The sequence below is a fragment of the Heteronotia binoei genome, chromosome 6 (genome assembly GCF_032191835.1).
Source record: "Heteronotia binoei isolate CCM8104 ecotype False Entrance Well chromosome 6, APGP_CSIRO_Hbin_v1, whole genome shotgun sequence".
Lineage (NCBI taxonomy): Eukaryota > Metazoa > Chordata > Lepidosauria > Squamata > Gekkonidae > Heteronotia > Heteronotia binoei.
In genome coordinates this window covers 57565474-57584211 of record NC_083228.1, presented here as the reverse complement: position 1 = coordinate 57584211, position 18738 = coordinate 57565474, and the positions used below count along the sequence as shown (strand labels likewise).

General features: G+C 40.7%; 1 protein-coding gene across 2 annotated transcripts in view; it reads left to right on the top strand.

Moving 5' to 3' along the window:
• Positions 1-18738, top strand: part of GRK5 (G protein-coupled receptor kinase 5) — a 252071-nt gene that overhangs the window by 177510 nt on the left and 55823 nt on the right. For both annotated transcript variants that reach the window (XM_060241527.1, XM_060241528.1), the window contains one exon: positions 17974-18074. In XM_060241527.1, coding sequence (XP_060097510.1) covers positions 17974-18074 — 101 coding nt within the window. Of the gene's footprint in view, positions 1-17973; positions 18075-18738 lie in introns of those variants that run through there.

The window sequence follows — 18738 nt, the reverse complement described above, 5'->3', positions numbered from 1 at the left end:
CTATGTAGGGTAGGCAAAAAACCACATCCCAGCAACTGCCAATCAGCTAGGGAGCAAAAAATTCGTACCCGGCCTCCCAAACAAGAGATGACCAGCAATCGCTTACATAACAAACAGGGTGGGCAGGAGGGCCAATCAATCATCATCTGGGACTGAAGCAGGGAGCAGAGATCTGGCTGTTACAATGGCCTGGCCCCGCCCCCTCAAATACACACCAAAATGGGCTGTAGATCCTCCCTTCCTTCCCAGGGAGGCAAAGCTTGCTAATGCAGCCTAGCAGCATTGCTGCAGGCTGCAAGCATCAAGTTGTATTTAGCTAGCATCAGGGTCTTTATTGACTTCTGTAGATGCTATTGAATGGCCTAGGGTTCCCAGGTCCCACCTGGTCACTGGGTTAGGGCAGCCAGCTCCTCCAGGTTAGGAAACTTATGGAGATATGGGGGTGGAGCCTGGGGAGGGCAGAGCGCCTCACTGGGATATAATGCCATAGAGTCCAATCTCCAAGCATCTGTTTTCTTCAGAGGAGCTGATCTCTGGAGATGAGCTGTAATCCCAGGGGATCCCCAGGTCCCACCTGGAGGCTCATATTTCTAGAATGGTCATAGGCTTTCTATCCTATGGTTGCAATTTAGCCCTGACTTGGATAGCCTGATCTTGTCAGATCTCAGAAGTTAAGTAGGGGCAGCCTTGGCTAGCATTTGGAAGGGCAACCTCCAAGGAATACCAGGGTCATGATGCGAAGGCAGGCAGTGGCAAATCGTCTCTGAAACAGCTCTTGCCTAAAAAACAAGTCTAGCTTCCCACCTAGCGATGCATAACACTAAAAGAGCTAGAACCTCTGGCTGTCAAACAATCTTAGGATCTTCTGGCTATTCTACACACAATGCCATACAATAATTATTTATTTTGTTGCAATCTGTGAGCCCTTATTTGGGATAAAATTCTGTTAAGTTCTGTGAGTGCAAGGATAAGATGTGTAATTATGATGAAATTCAGTTAAATGTTATTGCTTCCAGGTGGTTCCTAGAATTCAGCCATTCTCTGTTTCCCAAAGTGCTTTGCTCTGGTTCATTGAAAGCTGAAAGTCTGAAACACTTCTCTCTAGGGATATCAGGACCTCCCTGGCTACCAGTGGGGGATGTGGGGTAGGGTTGGGAAACTCCTAGAGATATGGTGATGGAGGGATGGGGACCTCTGTGGGGTACAATGCTATTGAGTCCATCCTCCAAAATATCCATTTTCTCCAGTGAAATTGATCTCTGTAGTCTGGAAATATAAACCTGGAGGCTAACATCCCTACCATGTTTTCTTTTATGGTCTTTGCTGGCCACTAAGCAAAACACGGTGCATGTTCAAGCTGGCATCTTTCCCTTTTTGTTGTATCTTGAGGCTATGGTGCTACCTTCAGGGGAAGAGCTCTACTAAGGCCTGAGATCCTACTAGAATGCTGTTGTGTTCTAGGAAATCTTCTGTAGGAGCCCTGTCACCCTCACCAAGTGCCCTGTTATAAATTATAAAAATGAGGCAGAAGGCCAGTGTGTACTGATAAATGCTTCCATTGGGCTGATGTGGTTATGTGGGTCATACAACCTTCAGTGGTATCCTTGGGGGAAGGGATTCTCATGAGTTTACATAGCCGAGGAAGATAAGCTGTGATTTTTTTCCCAAACTATTAACATTGAAATTGCTTCTAATGATGGCAAAATTAGCTGGGTGGGTGAATCATTGCTAAATAGATGCGTTAAGTGGTTTGAATGAACTCAGTTTTGAAATAATATTTTATAGTGTTAAACTTGCATTGCTATGTTTTTGCTAAGGACAGGATATGTTTTTAAAAGTCATATTTAACAACAGTTATCTAAAACTTTCTGAAGCTGATTTTTTTATATATAATTCAGCTGCCAATCAGAGTGGAATAAGCCAAGTTTGGAAACCAGGAAAGCAACAGTTTTGTTTGGCCTGTTGCAAGGTGTAAAGAAAGGCCAGAGGCAAACCTGGGTCTTTATTAGAATCCAGGCTTTCCGTAAAGCTAATCAGTTCCACAGTCAATGCCAGGGTTGGGCCAAAATTTAGCAAGAGTAGGAAAAATTGAGATTAGTTCCAAATTTTTTCCAAGCTGCATCATTTCCATTCCTTGCTTTCTCTTTTCTGCTCTACATAGATGCTTTTTGATCTGCTATAGTATACTCATTTGTATTTAAGGGTATGGTATTGACCTTTAAAGTCCTATGCGGCCTGGGACCAGAATACCCATGGGAATGTCTCTCCCAATATGTGCCCTAGAGAGCTTTGCACTCTGCTGATCAACACCCACAGGTAGTTCTTGGCTTAAAAGAAATCCGCTTAGTTTCAGCCAGGGCCAGGGCTTTTTCTGTCCTGGCCCCAGGTGAGAATCAAGGCCCTGTGGGACTTGTTACAGTTCCAGAGGGCCTGTAAAACAGTTGTTCTGCCAGTCCTTTGAATGAGGTGGCGGACGTTCAATCCATCTCAGCCTCCCTTGCTTACAGAAGCACATTATCTGACCAGCATTCTGCATGGATTGCTCTGTAGTTGTTGTCTTTGTTTGTTGCCATCCTGTCCAGATTGTTCTGATTTTGTTTAAACTTGGTTCTTATTATATGTTTTTGCTAGTTTATTTATATTATATTTGTTGTGAGCCACCCTGAGCCCATTTTTTGGGATAAAGCAGGATAGAAATCAAATAAATAAATAAGATATGGAGGACTGTGCTATAAATTCTTCCTATAAGGAAAGGGCATAGACAGCTTAAGACTGTCTTAGGACATTCTTTGCCATATCCACTACCTGAGGTTCTAGGCACATAACTCAGTTGAAGAGCACCTCCTGCATACCTCCTTCTTCATAGAGGACCTTCCAGAACAGGCATGCAGGGATCTCTCAGGCCATCATCATCTCTGTTTTGTCAGGATTCAAGCCTGAGTGTATCTTCATCCATAGGCACTATGGAATAGTGTTGGTCTGGGATCTGAGAGAATCCCCAGTCTGCCATGGAAACTCTGTTAGCCTTTGGGTCCATGGGTCTCCCAGCCTACTTCACAGGCTGGTGGTTGTGAGGATGAAGTAGAGGGAGGGAGAATGATGTTGAAAGTTGCTTTGAGTCCCTGTTGGAGAGAAGAGTGGAATATAAGTAGGGGGAGGAGGCATGCAGGTGTCCAGGCACTTAGTAAGCAAGGACTAGATTTCATCTATGTGTGGTGAAAGACAATCAGTAGTAGGCAAAGAATACCAGCATGGCACCTTCAGCCCTCTGCTTCAAATCAGAGCCAGTGTGATACGTGGCCAGTCTGAGTAGACAATACTGACTTTGATGGACCGTGAGGCTCTGATTCAGTATAAGGCAGCTTCATGTGATACAGTGATTAAAGTGTCAGACTAGGGTCTGAGAAACCTAGGTTCAAATCCTCACTCTCACAGAAGGTTGCTGGGTGTCCTTGGGCCAGTTTACAGGCATATGAATTGCTTTAGATCTTGAAATGCTGTTATCTTATTTCTGAGCATTTAAATATTTTCAGATATGTTATCTGGTATGAACCTCATAAGTAAAGCTGTCAATAATTATCATTCTTACTTTGGTTTTCAAATTGTTCATTTACCTCTACTGGATGGTTTGGTCAGTCAATTTAACTTACTGTATTTTTTGCACCATAAGACTCACTTTTCCCCCCCAAAAAAGTGGAGGGAAAAGTGTGTGCGTCTTAAGGAGCGAATACTGCAAAAAATTCACACAAATGCCTCTAAATTCACACAAACGGCTCTAAAAACTAGGTGCGTCTTATGCTCAGGTGCGTTTTATGGAGCGAAAAATACGGTAGGTGGTTATTTTGCTTGTGTGTCACTCACAACCACCACACTCAGAAGCTCATATATAAAAAGTGAGTAAAATACTATTTAAAAATAAGCCAGAAGTACTTTTCTCACATTTCCTTTCTCAGGGCTCTATACTCCACCTTGGTGTTTTGAACAACAGTTACAACAAGCAGATAATCTGAGGGATGTTATTGGAAACATTCCAGTTGCCTACTTTTTCTGAAAACTTGAAATGTGCATAACCATGTACAGTAAATATTTAAAATGTGAATACTGACAGCTGCAAGTAATTCTAAGGTTTTGAGGTAGTCAAGTAACACAATAAATTTCAGAGCCTACAATTACTTTTTGATCAGTGGTTTAAATGCTCTACTCACTTCCATAGTTTCCGTAATTTTTCCATGCCTGATGTTTTCAGCATTCACTAAGCCATGATGGCCAGATATAAACCTAGAATTATGGTAATTGCTGTCATTTGAAGATGAATTATGGAAATGAGATAAGAATATGATAATTTCATTTTTTTCTGAAGCTTTATATGAATTTTAATAAAATATTTCAGGTATGACTGAATACACACAAAAAGCCCCTATTTTAATTTATGTAGAGTTAAGCAACATTTAATAATGATATCTTGCTTAGCTTTGTGTTAGACCCAGGTCTCCTGTGACTGGATGGAAACTGCTTCTCACATGTCTGCTGGACCATGCATTTGCTACTAAAGAGAAATAAAGAGGGAAAGTGTTGTGTGGTTATTCAGTGGAGATTTTGCTTTCTCTGGTTGTAATAATTTGGGAGCAATTGCATTTTATGAACCCTGGCAAAAATATTAAGATTTCTAGCAACCAGTGATGAAGCTAACACATATGGTACATCCTTTATGCTTATTCAAAAAAATAGCCCTACTGTGTTAGACTTTCTTCCTGGTAAGTGTGCATACAAGGATTGCAGTCAGCTGAAGCTTTTCACTTTATTTAACTAGGTTTTAAATAGGACTTAATCTAGGTATGTTCCAAAGGTCAGAAAGATGGATTTCTGTGCTGTTCAAATAGTTTGCAGTGTTCTAGAAGACAGCTGTAAATTGTAATGGACTAAAAGACGAGCACTGATCAGATATAAATTCATTGTGAAACACAAGAAACATTTTAAACCTCTTTCTGGCCTTCTAGTCACAATGCATGCTGTTTGTGCAGTATGAATTCAATGTAACACAACCATTAGATCCAACAAATCCAGATAAGACATTCTATTACTCTTGTTCTACATTTGGAATAATAATATGAAATTATAAAGCAGATTCCCCACCCCCCAAAAAACTTGCCTGTGTACTGTTCCATTTTAGTGGTATAGTTCTGAAACAAATTGTCTTGGCTAGCCCAAAGTCATTTATCAAACTAGCTGGCATATGTATCAAAATAAGTGAAACAATCAGGATAAATAGGAGAATCAGAGGTAAAAAGGATTAAGTGGATATTGGAGTCAAGGATCCCAGTGCTAGTGTAAGGGCACAATATAACCCAACTCTAACTGTAACCCAACTCTAACCTCTGTTGTCTGAAGAGTAGCAAAGGAAGGTCCTGCATTAAGGAAGCTTCTGTGGCTAATGATGGAATGGAAAAGAGGGTAGAGAGGGACACAGGCAAGCCCAAGAAGGATGTACTGAATTCTAAGGGTTTTGCAGTAGGCCTACTTCCCACCAATTCCCAGTATTTAACTTTTCTCAACAAAATGGCTGTGACAAGAGATTAGGGAAAACAGCCTGGTGCTGGTGGTATCTGAAAGACCAGAACAACAAAGCTGAAACTACTTTGACTGCCCTTAGAAAATCGTCCTAGCCTATCAACAGCTCTCAGCAGTCACTAGGCATCAGTTTATGCCTAGAACCTAACAAAGTTCTGCCTCTCTGGGAACCTTCCCAGATGTTCTAGATGTTCAGTTCATGTGCCACTTTGAGAGTCTTTTAAGGAATTTTCATAAGGATTCCTATAGTACCTAGGCTGGTTTTTTTTCTCATCAAAGCATTTTTCCATTGAGAGAATTTACAAATTGTTTATATGTGGATGTCAGCTGCCCCCATTTGAGAACATAAACAGCTGGAGTCAGCTCTAGAAGCATATTGGAAAGAATTACAACATGACCCTTTGTCCAGTGAATGAACTATTTCTCAATGAGATTTTAGGCTAGTTTGACCCCACAATGCTTTCTACAACTGAAGCATAACGTGCTGATTTAATACAAATGACATTTAAAACAACACATCATAATCTAACCTCCCATCTCCTAGCAGCAGAACAGTGTTTATGGCTTGAGATGCTGCATGAGGTCAGCTATTTATGGGAAAGAATATTCAGGTTTTTCTGACTGTTTATCACTCCAAATGTTCCAGGATTTTTCTGAATAGTATTCTTAACTGTCTAACTATGAAAGTGGACTTTCAGGGTTTCAGAATTCCAAGGAAAACTGAATATATTCTTTCATTATATAACTGAAAATTAGGACCAAATCGTTAAAGTGAAGAATGAGAAAGAGAGAGTCAGACAATAGATGTTTGTAATAATGAAATGTTAGAAATGAAGAAAAGATAGAATAAAACTGAATAGAAGTGAAAAATTAGAGCATATATAAATAAATCATATGCAAACAAGTAAGCTCTGATTGACAATTGTAATAAATAAATTACTGTAGCATTGTAGTGTATGTAAGAATTAGGTATAATAGATGATGCAATTATCATAGATGATTGTCTATGTTTATGCTTATGTAAGATGATAGTCTATCAGGGGTGTCAAATTCATTTGTTATGAGGGCTGGATCTGACATAAATGACACCTTGTTGGGTTGGGCCATGTGTGTCATAAAATATAATTCCAGGTAGCAAATATAAAGAACACAGACAAACACAATTAAAGATTTTTTAAAATAAATGCTTAAATCGTTAGCACTTGTTTATTTTTTTATGTTTCTCCCATGGAATCTGGGCAAGAAGCCCTGGATATATAATCTGGGCAGGAAGCCCTGGATATTTTCTTTCTTCCCCAGGGGACCAGGAGGGGGAGGAGCCTCAGCCAATAGAAGGAAGAGAGGTTTGGCTCAGTAGCTTGGCTGTGCTATGGAGAGAACCTGGCAAAGCAAGCTCTCCCCTCCCTCCTTTTCTCCCCAAGGGACAAGCCTCAGTCAATGGAGAAAAAGGAGGTTTTGCTCTGTAGTTCCTGTACGATTGAGCAAGCACTGCGAAGCAGGAGAGAGGGAGAAGGAAGCAGACAACAGCTTGCTTGGGGGCTTGATAGGAACCCTCTGGGGGGCTTGATTTGGCCTGCAGACTTCATATTTGACATTGTGGTCTATGTTGTATGCATAATGCTATATGCATAATTGTAGTAGTGTAATGTATATTTTTTGTGGTTGTGAAATTGTGGAAATTATGTTTTTAAATATGGATTGTCAGGGTTTAAAACACAGGGATACTACCAGATGCAATAGCCCTGTTGGACCTTGCCTTGTCACACCAAATGATAACATTTCATTGTCAGTCTCTTCCCACTCTTCTTTCATAATTTGCGGTCACATCTTGAGAGATGTTTGGAAACTTCCATTGGTGCAGAATGCTGCAGCCGATGTTGACCGTAGTGAGTTGTAGGGACCATATCACTTCAGCCTTGACCTATCTATACTGGCCCCCAGTTTGCTTCCAGGATCAGTTCAAAGTGCTGGGGCTGACATTAAAAGTCCTTTATGGTTTGCGACCAGCATATCCGAAGGACTGCCTACTTCCTTATGAACCTGCCTAACCACTATAGTGATCTTTGAAGGCCCTGATTCATGTGTCTCAGCTTTCTGAGGCTAGGCGGGTGGCAGTCTGAGAAAGGACCTTGGTCTTGGCACCAAACTCAGGAACTCTTTGCCCAGGGAAATTAGACTTTCTTCTTCTGTTGCTGTCTTCTGCCAGTGGGTGAACACTTGTTTTGTTTGGCATTCTCTCAGTGTTCCCTCCTTCCTGACCAATGTATTAATCACTATTTTTATGTCTTTGTATTAATTTTAAGCCCGTTGTTGTAATGATGTGTGCTGGGGGGGGTGATTTTAATGTTTTTAGAATGTGATTTTATCATATATGTTTTAAATTGTTTGACACTTTGGTGTCCCTTGTGAGGTCAGAAAGGTGGGATAAAAATGTGTAAATGAAAATAAATGAATCACATTTGTCCATATCCCCTTCAGCAAAAGTAACAATATAGATAAGGAAGCAAAAAACTGTCATGTAATTGTTTCAACATACAATCAGTGAACTCAACATAGCCTGCTGGGTTTTTGCAGGTACTCCATGTTTATTTTAGCTCATAGTCTGTCTTTAACAGCTTCTTGTGCCATTATTAACTGTGCAGCCTAGTAATATGTCAGAGATGCAACTGCTGCAAAAAAATAAAAATAAAAATAGCTTCCTGGGTTGAGTTGAAGAGGAAGGACTGAATTGTTGGGAATAGTGTTTAAATAGACTTTGACTGATGAAGGGACTTACTATGAGCTTGGTGCTAAATAAATGTGTAGGAGGAAGAGAGAAATATAAATGAAATGTGAACAATGGATAATTTCATCCAAGTTGTGTTGAGGCCATCTCAAGTTCAGAGATCAATGATGCCTCTGTAATGGTGGCTATTTGCTTCCCACTATTTTCAGTAAAAAGAAATTGATGCACATTACATATATCCTTTCATCACAAGACTTGTGGAGTTACCATGAACCAAGAGTTTGCACATCAAAGATGAGTGCTTTTTGTGTGTGTGTGTGTGTGTGTGGTGCTTAAAATGAATGATGCCAGCAATAAAATAAAAACTCTTGTTTTTCACTGATGAACTGTGCTGCTTAGGCATAACCTGTTAAATCACAACTGAATAATACAAACAAAAACAAAGATTAGTGCGCCTAGATACTATAGACCCTTTCATAAGCACACTGATGTATTTTCTCCTCTCAGACTTGGAAATAATGGTAGGTCTCAGCCACAGGCAAATAGGACTTTACCTCCTGTTCCATCCTTAAATTGCCAAGGCAGGGGATTTGTGTCACTCTCTCCAGCCATGCAAGAAAATTCAGGTTTTGGGAGATGAGTTGGCAAAACTATATCTGGCAAGTGTACCTGTTCTGCAATGCAAAATCAGAACCTTGGGAGGAATCTGGCTGTATGTCATGAAAAGGAGCCAAAACAAGAAAGAAGGTACTAGTTCAGCAGCAGCCTTTATTGGCATAAAAGAAATCAGTTATACAGAGTAAGAGGGTTACCAAGTTATACAGAATAAAAATGACCCATAAAATACAAAAGATACAGTTAAAATTTAGAAACTCCGTTACCAGTTTAAACTATGGTTACAAAATCCTTTGGCGTATCATGGTGGCCAGAAAAATGAACTTGGCTACTATCTCAGTGTCTTTCGGGGAGAAACCACTCAGGAGCCTACAGACTTTTAAGGCATCCGAGCAGTCTCCTGATTTCTCTAAAATGGGACGCAGAAGTGAGTTACGAAACTGTGAATATAGCAGTGGAGCAAGATGTGAGGGACTGTTTCAACGGATGTGTGGTCACAAGAACAGAATCTAAGAGAGTAGGTTGTCTTGTTAAATCTGCCAAGAAGCATGGCAGAGGGCAGAGCATTACATCTAACAAGAGAGAAAGCTCTTCGGTGCTGGGGTGTCAATAAAAGGGAAAAGTATGAAGCCATTTTCTCTGGTGAGAGAAATCTCAAAACACAGTGGGGAACAAGTTTTATTGGCCAGACTATATAATTCCTGGTGTTCAGTGCCCAAAAGTCTACTTTTAATTTGGTAAAATGCTGCCAAAAACGACAGCATGGACAATGATTCCAGAGATAGGCCCAAATACTTGATTTTCCCTGCAATATACTCTGACCAGGTGGAGAATTTATATTCAGAGAGCATATGGTGGAAAAAGTTCTCAGGTTCAGAGATATAGTGTAGACGGAGCCAGAAGTTGACAGTAGCAAGCCAAGCTCTGGTCGTCAATAGAGACATGCCAATTTCCAAGCATATTACTGTATATGAAACGCAGTTCGGCGAGCCTGAGACTTTCCGCAGGAATTTCAATTGGATCCATTCAATGGATTGGTCAAAAGCATGGATCCAGATTGGGATACCATAAAGTAATTGTGGAATCACTTTGGTCTTAAAGATCTTTATGGCTGCTGGCACAAATTGATTGCCTTTGCCATAGAAAAACCGTGCTATGGCCAACACGCTAACATTGGCAGTTTTCATAGCATGGTTACAATGTGCCTACCAAGACGCATTATTTGGAAAATTAATGCCTAAATATTTAAAATGCTTAAGTTGTTCTATCCTTTTCCCCACGATGGACCAGCTAAAGGAGCTCCTTCTCCTGGAGAAGATTACAATTTTAGATTTCTCATAGTTCAGCTGGAGCTTATTGTTCGCAAGGAAAGCTGCACATCAGGACAACAACCACCTTAGACCTACTCTGGAACAGGATAAAAGCACACTGTCATCCACATAAAGTAATAAAGGGACATGGATAGCTCTGAGTTTGGGGCTATGACAGTCTGAATCTGTTAGGTGCTCAGCTAGGTCATAAAGAAAAAGGTTGAACAAGGAGGGGGCTAAAATGCAACCTTGCTTAACACCTTTATCAATGGGAATCTCGGAGGTTAGCTGGTTAGCGAGGTATCATTTGATTTGGCAAGTATTAGAAGTGTAAATTTTTTGATGATTAAAAGAAGTCTTTTTATCAATATTAAGCTGAACAAGTTTGGACCATAGGAGGTTCCTATCTACTGTATCAAAAGCCCCTTTTAAGCCTAAAAAAACAGCACATAATTCCTGTTTAGCCCTTACAGAATATTTGGCTATTAGATGGGATAATATGGCACAATGGTCCACGGTGGAATACTGTGTACAATTCTGGTCACCGCACCTCAAAAAGGATATTATAGCATTGGAAAAAGTCCAGAAAAGGGCAACTAGAATGATTAAAGGGTTGGAATACTTTCCCTATGAAGAAAAGTTAAAATGCTTGGGGCTCTTTACCTTGGAGAAACGTCGATTGCGGGGTGACATGATAGAGGTTTACAAGATAGTGCATGGGATGGAGAAAGTAGAGAAAGAAGTACTGTTCTCCCTTTCTCACAATACAAGAACTCGTGGGCATTCAATGAAATTGCTGAGCAGTCAGGTTAAAACGGATAAAAGGAAGTACTTCTTCACCCAAAGGGTGATTAACATGTGGAATTCACTGCCACAGGAGGTGGTGGCAGCTACAAGCATAGACAGCTTCAAGAGGGGGTTAGATAAAAATATGGAACAGAGGTCCATCAGTGGCTATTAGCTACAGTGTGTATATGTGTGTGTGTGTGTGTGTGTATATATAATTTTTTTGGCCACTGTGTGACACAGAGTGTTGGACTGGATGAGCCATTGGCATGATTCAACATGGCTTCTCTTATGTACTTACGTACGCATTCAAAAACTGGTTATGGTTTTATGGTAAGAAAACAGCCAATGTAAAATGAGGCAATGAGGAAAAAGATACTTTGCATGGTCTTCTTCCTCTCGCATTAAAATGTCATTAATGTAATAAGACTGGCCAACATTGTGTTGAAATCCAATCTAAACCTTAGCTCATTTGCTGTGTTATGATAGATATGAACTGACAAGGGCTGCAGTCAGCCTAAAAACAGAACATTCCACAGAAATGACCTTCTGATATTGATCCTAAGAGTCCAAGTGGCAGTACATCATCCAGAGAAGTCTTTAACCTTCAGGTTAAACTCCAGTTATCCAGAACTACTAATTAATTGTGTTCTGTATGCTCCTTTTTTCCAATATGTGTAACTCTACATACAGAGAGTTCTGATTTATTTAAACATCTAACAGTGCCAGAGCACTGGTACATAATCTAGGCCACTTGGCTGAAAAGGCATATTTATTCTTCACAGTTCTCTTAAAGTTGGGCGTTAGTGGAAGCACAAGAACATATGGAAGCCATTTCTTAAAGCGTGCAATATTGGAAATGCTTGGAGCAGGAGCTGGAATGTTCTGAAGGTAGTTTGTCAGGGTTATAACTCTTGTGGCTGTGATACAGTCCTGGAGTCAGACTTGAAGCAATGTGGATCATTAACCTAAAATCTTGTGTCAAGTTTCATCAGTGCCAGAACATCACTGTAGATACTTGCTTCTTAAAAACAAACCAACTTACAACTGTTTTATGAAATGTCTCCAATTTCTTTTAACTAGCGTGTACCTTTAAAAAACAGTTCCCCATGTATGTTTCATTGCCTTGTGGAATGCAAGCATAACAGAAATGATGAATGCCTAGGAAGGGGGATAATGAGATTCTGTACATAATGTACAGAAAATTCATTGTATTGTCTTTCCAAAGAGCTCCTGTTCCTGCTGAGCTCAGAGTTCATGCCAACCCAACCCACCTTCTCAATGAAATACAGATGGACCAAGCAGGAAAGGGAGAATCAAGGGAAGGCAATAACTGTCTCCACAAATAGGTTCTTCTCTGACTTCTTGTACAGGGCTTTGGATGTTAAATGTTAAATTATAAGTAGGTATATGTGTAGTGGACTGCGCTTTGAAAGGTCATGAGTGCTTTATAAACATGTAATGGACTGTGAAGGTTTAATGCCTCACAGAGTCAGAGAGCCTTGGGTGATAGGCGCTCAAAGGAATTTGATTGGTTAGTGACAGCTGATAAGTTAGTGATAAATTTGATTGGTTAGTGTCAGCTGATAAGAAAGACTTGGAAACTGACTGCTGAAAAGAGTTTAGCCCTGTCTATGAAAAGTTTAACTCTGACTGATGAGAGTTTAGCTCTGATTGAAAACAGTTTCATACTTACTGAGTACTGGGAAGGTTGACAAGGAGGAGTGGGTGGATCAGTGAAGGCCCCCATTTGGGCCAGGAAAAGGGATAGATCTTCTAGTTAGAGAAGTGATTCCCTGCCTAGTTGAAAGCAAGATAGCTCTAAAGATTGGAGTAATCCCTGGTATGTTCAGAGAAGGAATTTGGGTGCTTGGTAATGTATCCCTGCCTTTTGAAACATGAACAGTCAGTTAAACAGCCAGTGTCTGATAGTATCCATTTCTGTAGCAGGCAGGAACTGCCAGTGCTGATGACCAGAGCAAGTCCCCTGGAGATCTTGGCACAAAAGTTAAGTCATGGAGAGGGGGGTTAGAATTTCCCATCATCCTTTATCCTCTAAGTCAAATTTTGGAGGTATAATACAGAAGATATTCTTTATGAATTCTTAGTTATAATCCATTACTTCTTACTTTGAACCTTCCCAGAAGAAGAAATGAAGCCAGTCTCATGAAACATTTATTTCCCAGCCCCCCAGCCCCCAAAGCATGGGGTGGGGTGGGTTGATATTGTGTCGCAGGAAAAAAGAGCAGAGAATAATATGACAAAAATAAATGCTACAGCTTCCATTATGATCTTTTGGTAGAATGAAGTTGAGCAGGGGAAAATTAGGGCAAAGTGCAGTCACATTAAGCACTATGTGAGAAATCAAATGCCTCATAAGATACTTGGTAAAGGTAAATATTTGGCCTGAGCTAATCAGATGTAGGGTCGCCATGTCCAACTCAGAAAATATCTAATTACTTTGAAGTGGAGCCTGGAGACCTTGGGGGTGGAGCCAGGAGACTTTCTCATTCCTTAAAGTAAATAAAAATACAGCTACAATGTTCCTTCCTTTGTCCTTCAACAGCTGCATTTCCACTAAATGAAAGTAAACACACTATTTTGTGATCTCACTAAGGCAATTTACTCACAGGAGTTGCTGAATGTAACCATTTGCTATATTTCAATCAACTTCTTCAGGCTAACAATTAAATGACAGAAGAGCAGACTAAGGGTGGAGTTTTGCTCCATACCATCATCAGGTTCTAGTTAACTCCATTTCACTGCACACAAGACTTCTGAAATCAATACAAAACAAACAGAGGGGCTTTACTGGTTTCTCTTCCTTTCTCTCATGGTTCACACACTCACCAGGCAGGTGGCTCTACTTGCTCACCCCACCCATGCAGCTTCCTCCTGCTGAGATTTAAAGGCACTCACAGAGTGCAAAATACAAACAGTTTGCTGGGTTCTTTTAAAGCTGCCAAGGTTTAAAGACACATGGTGGCTGTTGGGGTGGGACTTCCCCCCACTGGCCAGCTGGCTGACAGCAGGAAGGAGCCTGCAAAACTGAGGGTTGGCAAGCATAGTCAAATGAGATGTCCCACACCAGTATACTTATATTCATGTGACAAACAGACAGGAAGATTACAACTGAGCTGTCTGTGAGATTGTGCCATCTGATTGTTCCATGTTATTCCCTATTTTCCATTCAACCAAAATTCTTCATGGTATTAATGCGACTTTCTTATGGAAAGGAAGGAGATGTAGTGTGCCAAGTCTAGCAGTGCCTTGCTGCACAAGAAACTCTTAAAAGTTATGTTGTGCAAAATAATTACAAAAATTCATCTTGGCTGGTAATAGGGCCACCTGGCCACCAGCAAGGAATGGTGGGGTGGGGTTTCCAGATCCAGGTTGGGGATTTAGGGATGGAGCTTGGGGAGGAAAGAGACCACCCTCCAAAGCATCCATTTTCTTCAGGGGAACTAATCTCTGTAGTCTGGAGATTAGGTGTAATTCTGGGAGATCCCCAGGTCCCATCTGGAGGCTGGCATCCCTAGTTGGTACAGATGTAGGCCCCAGTTCAACCCTGAAGTGTGCTGGAGACCATGGACTATGGTTGCTTATCATGTATTATACAGAGTTGACCTGGTTTGCCAAAGGAAAAAAAAAGTTATTTTAATTAATTAGATCTGAACACATGTCAAACAGCTTTGAAAAAGAAAGTGCCAGTGTTGGCAATTTAATAACATTCTGGCATACACAGCCTCAAACAAAAGTGAGAAGAATGACTAATGCCGGTCTTTAATGCACACAGAACGCTCGTTGGGACTATAAAATATCTGCAAGGTTAGTTATGCTGATTGCACTCCTTGGAAAGAGTTCTCTGGCCCTAGGCTGCTACTTGTGAATGATTTCAAGGCCTACACAATTACACAGCTTGTTTTTGTAGACATACAATAGCTGTATAAATGGGCTTTCCATGAAAGGGGGAGGGGGTGAGAATTATTTCTGTTAAATTGTTTAGTAAAATAGTTTGCAGTGTTCCATTGTTGGATCAAATCCATCCATATGTTTCCTTTTATGCATTGGGAAGAAAACACCAGCTTTCTGAAGAGACTTGACTCACACTACCAAACATATTTTAAATATGCACGGATTGGCTTAGGAAAATGAAAAATAAGAGATTAGGTCACAAGGATTTTTTTAAAAAAAAATTAACCTCTGGTTATGTCTCTCATGAACTTACTGTGGGAAAGGACAACATGACTGGTACAGGGAGCTACTTACTCTTCTGTGGTATCCTCAATTCTCTCTGTTCTTCAGAAAGCCAAAATGAAAATCCTGCATGATGCAGGCAAACAATGTGAGTTCTTTGATCAGCTTCTAAACTGTTCAGTCAGTATAATGCAGCAATGTGACCTCAGTGGAGAGAGGGGAAATTGAAGACTTGCATATGCATCTGGTATACACAGTAAATCTCAACTCTGTGAAATAAGATACAAATAAAAGCAACCTGTGAGCAGGTGATTTTCTGAAATTATTTCAAAACAGAAGTTTTGCGAATGGTTTTGGAATCTGGTTCTGATTTATTCTTTCTGGAGTTGAAAGCCTGTTCTGAGCACATGCTCTCTCAAATGTGCAGTCAGTTCTGAAAACTACAGAATGATTTAATATTAACATTTCTGCTAATGTGGAGCGCAGAATAATTTTTGTGTTATTGACACTGTGTTCATGATTAAATTAGAGAAACAGTGTATGTCAAAGAGACCAAAGGAAAGACTGTGAATGAATTAATGCATTTAACGAAGCTTTTTCATTGCTGGAGCTTTTCTTATGTTTTCACCTTGCTTCCCTGAGGCATCAACCATTAAATTATTGGTTGTTTAAACAAAGTCTATTTTTAATGGATTGTAGGGTTGCCAACTTCCAGTTGGGTGCTGGAGATCTCCCCGAATTACAACTAGATAAATCACTTATTTATTCATTACTTACTTATTTAAAACATTTATTCCACTTATCCTGGAGAAAATGGCTGTTTGGAAGTGAACCACATAGCATTATATATCCTCTACTGCAGGGGTGGCCAATGGTAGCTCTCCAGATGTTTTTTGCCTACAGCATGGCCAATGTCTGGGGCTAATGGGAGTTGTAGGCAAAAAACATCTGGAGAGCCCCTGCTCTACTGAGATCCCTCCTGAATCCCCACCCTCCCAGTCTCCAGCCTTAAATTTCAATGGATTTCTAAACCCAGAGTTGGCAACCCTAAGGGATTGCAATGATTTATTAAAATGCTTACCATATAATCTCATTCTTCTGAGAATGTCTGATGAAATCTTATTAATTTTAGCTGTCTCATTTAGCACCACCTGCTGGTTGAGACCCATTTAAAAGTCTTTCTTTAGTTCTTTTCAGAATCTGGTGCTCCACTTGTGTTAGGGTAACTGCTCTCAAAATGAGATTGGGGAATTAGATTGAGAGACAGCTGGCCCAATAGGAATCTTTTATTATCTGTGTATACCAGGCTCAACCGATCAGAGAGTCAATGCTCAATAACGGACTCTAATTTAATAAAAACCAATTGTAATTTATTTAGAATAATAGTTCTTTCACACAAGGTACAAAAGCAATCACACATTCACACAGGTCTAAGAAATATAGAGAGATCGATAGGGGAACATAAAAGGATGGACATACAGGGTAATACTACCTCTCGCAGACTCCAAGGAAGACTCCGATGGCGACGAATGAGGGAATGGGGGATGGACCCGAAACTGATCAGGAATTGGGGATGGATCTATACAGCGGGATAAGGGGGTTGCTGAATAGAGAGCACACATGAGTGGAGTTGGGTCAGAGGTTAAATAGACTCTCTTAGACCCCTTAGGTGCTGGGAGGTCTCGGGGAGGAGCAGGGGGAGGCTCTGCGATGACCAAGAAGGCTGGACATCCCTTGCTGACACCTAATTGGATGCCAGTTTTGACCAATGAACTTCACCTTAGTCTGGTGAAGCTGGAAATTTCCAAGCTGCAATGCTGCCTGGGGCGGCTCCAAGGTATTAGACTGGGGTGAGAATGGGAATGGCTGGATACTTAAGGTTAAATGGGATTAGCTGGGAAGGTGACAATAGGGAATCAAATACATGGCCTAGGTACCACCCGGGTTAGACAAAAGACTTGATGAAGACAGGATATGTCCTTCCTCTTATCTCATCTTCTGCTGGGCAAGATTTATTGTTCTGGTATTGCTGAGCAATTAGGATCAACAGTGGAGCTATTAATCCATTCATGAGGTAAATGAGTTGCTTGCAGTCTCAGGGTGTGTACGTGTGACTTTCCCACTAAGAAGGAATGAGTCCAGCCTGGCAGGGTATGTTTGGATCAGGAAAGCAAGATGGATTCTGCTGTTGTTAAGCCTTTGGTTCATGGAGATAGGCTGGAAACATGGTGGCCTGGCTTCTTCCACTGCAGTGGCCAAGACTGGGCACACAAGGAGCAGCTGGAGCATGTCTGTAGTTCTGGCTAACACTCTTCAGAGATGTAGAATGCAAAGCTGCCATATAAGCCTTAGAAACTGTAAGCAAAGTCCACTTCTTAGAGCAGATGTGTGAGAGTCGAATCTCCAGGCACCCTGGCAACCACACTGGTGATCATGATGTCCAGGTGTATGAAAAGTAGGGGGCTTTTCCTCACACTTGTGCATAGTAGGAGCAGACACCATGCATCTTCTGTGAATGGAGCAGTGTGTGTGTTTTCCAAGGAAAGCGCATACATTTTCAGTGAACATGATTTTTGATGGAACACATTTGCACATACTGAAACTCTATGCGTATGGAAAATATGTACATTGTACCCATCATACAAAATGGTGACTGTGTGCTTTGGGAAAGGTTGCACATAGCTCATACTCTCATTATATGTGGTTGGAGTGCCAGATTTGAATGGCTGAAATGTGCTTTTATGAAGTACTGAATTTCATTGTTTTTTCTAGTCCACAGTTTATGTAGCAGAAGTCAGTCGAGATCTTGTCCAGCAGACAGAAGAAAACCTTGAAAACAGCCCCTGTAAAGAGCTGTTCTCACCTTGTGTAAAGTAAGTATAATGTGACATTCCAAAATCATGTTACATTGTTGTAGTATACATGATTCTTTTACAAAGAAGCATCAGTTAAAGGCAAGGAATATCTGATTTCCTTGTTTTCCAGATAAGGTCGTGTGTTTGTTGTTTTAATGTACATAAGGTGTTTTAAGCAGCTGAAGCATATGAGCTAAATGAAGCAGCACATTTGTAGGAAAGTTTGTGTCTTACCCAAAGATTTTTTCCTCCCAATTCATTGCAAGGGAATCTGGGTTCCAGGAATCAAGGTATGCATGCTGTTGCTGGAAATATGTGGCACTGCTGGCTAATGTCTATAACATTATTGATTACCTGTAATTATCACACACACACACACATTATTTTATCATTTCATTATTCTGAGAAACTTTTTCCCAAAAGTAATAGACTTGGGTTTTCTCCTTGTTTCTCCCCCATCACCTTCCATTTTAAAGTGGAAAAAATTAGGCCACTTTGCAGCCCGTCTAGGCAGAGGAATGTGCAGATGCTGCTGTTCACTGTACTTCCAGAAGGTTTAGAACAGGGGGGCTGTAGCACTGAAATACATTTGGGAGTCCTGTCTGAGGAAGGGCTTTATTTATTTTGCCGAATCATGGCAATTTTACCATTGTACTGTAGATCTCCACATATATAGCCTACA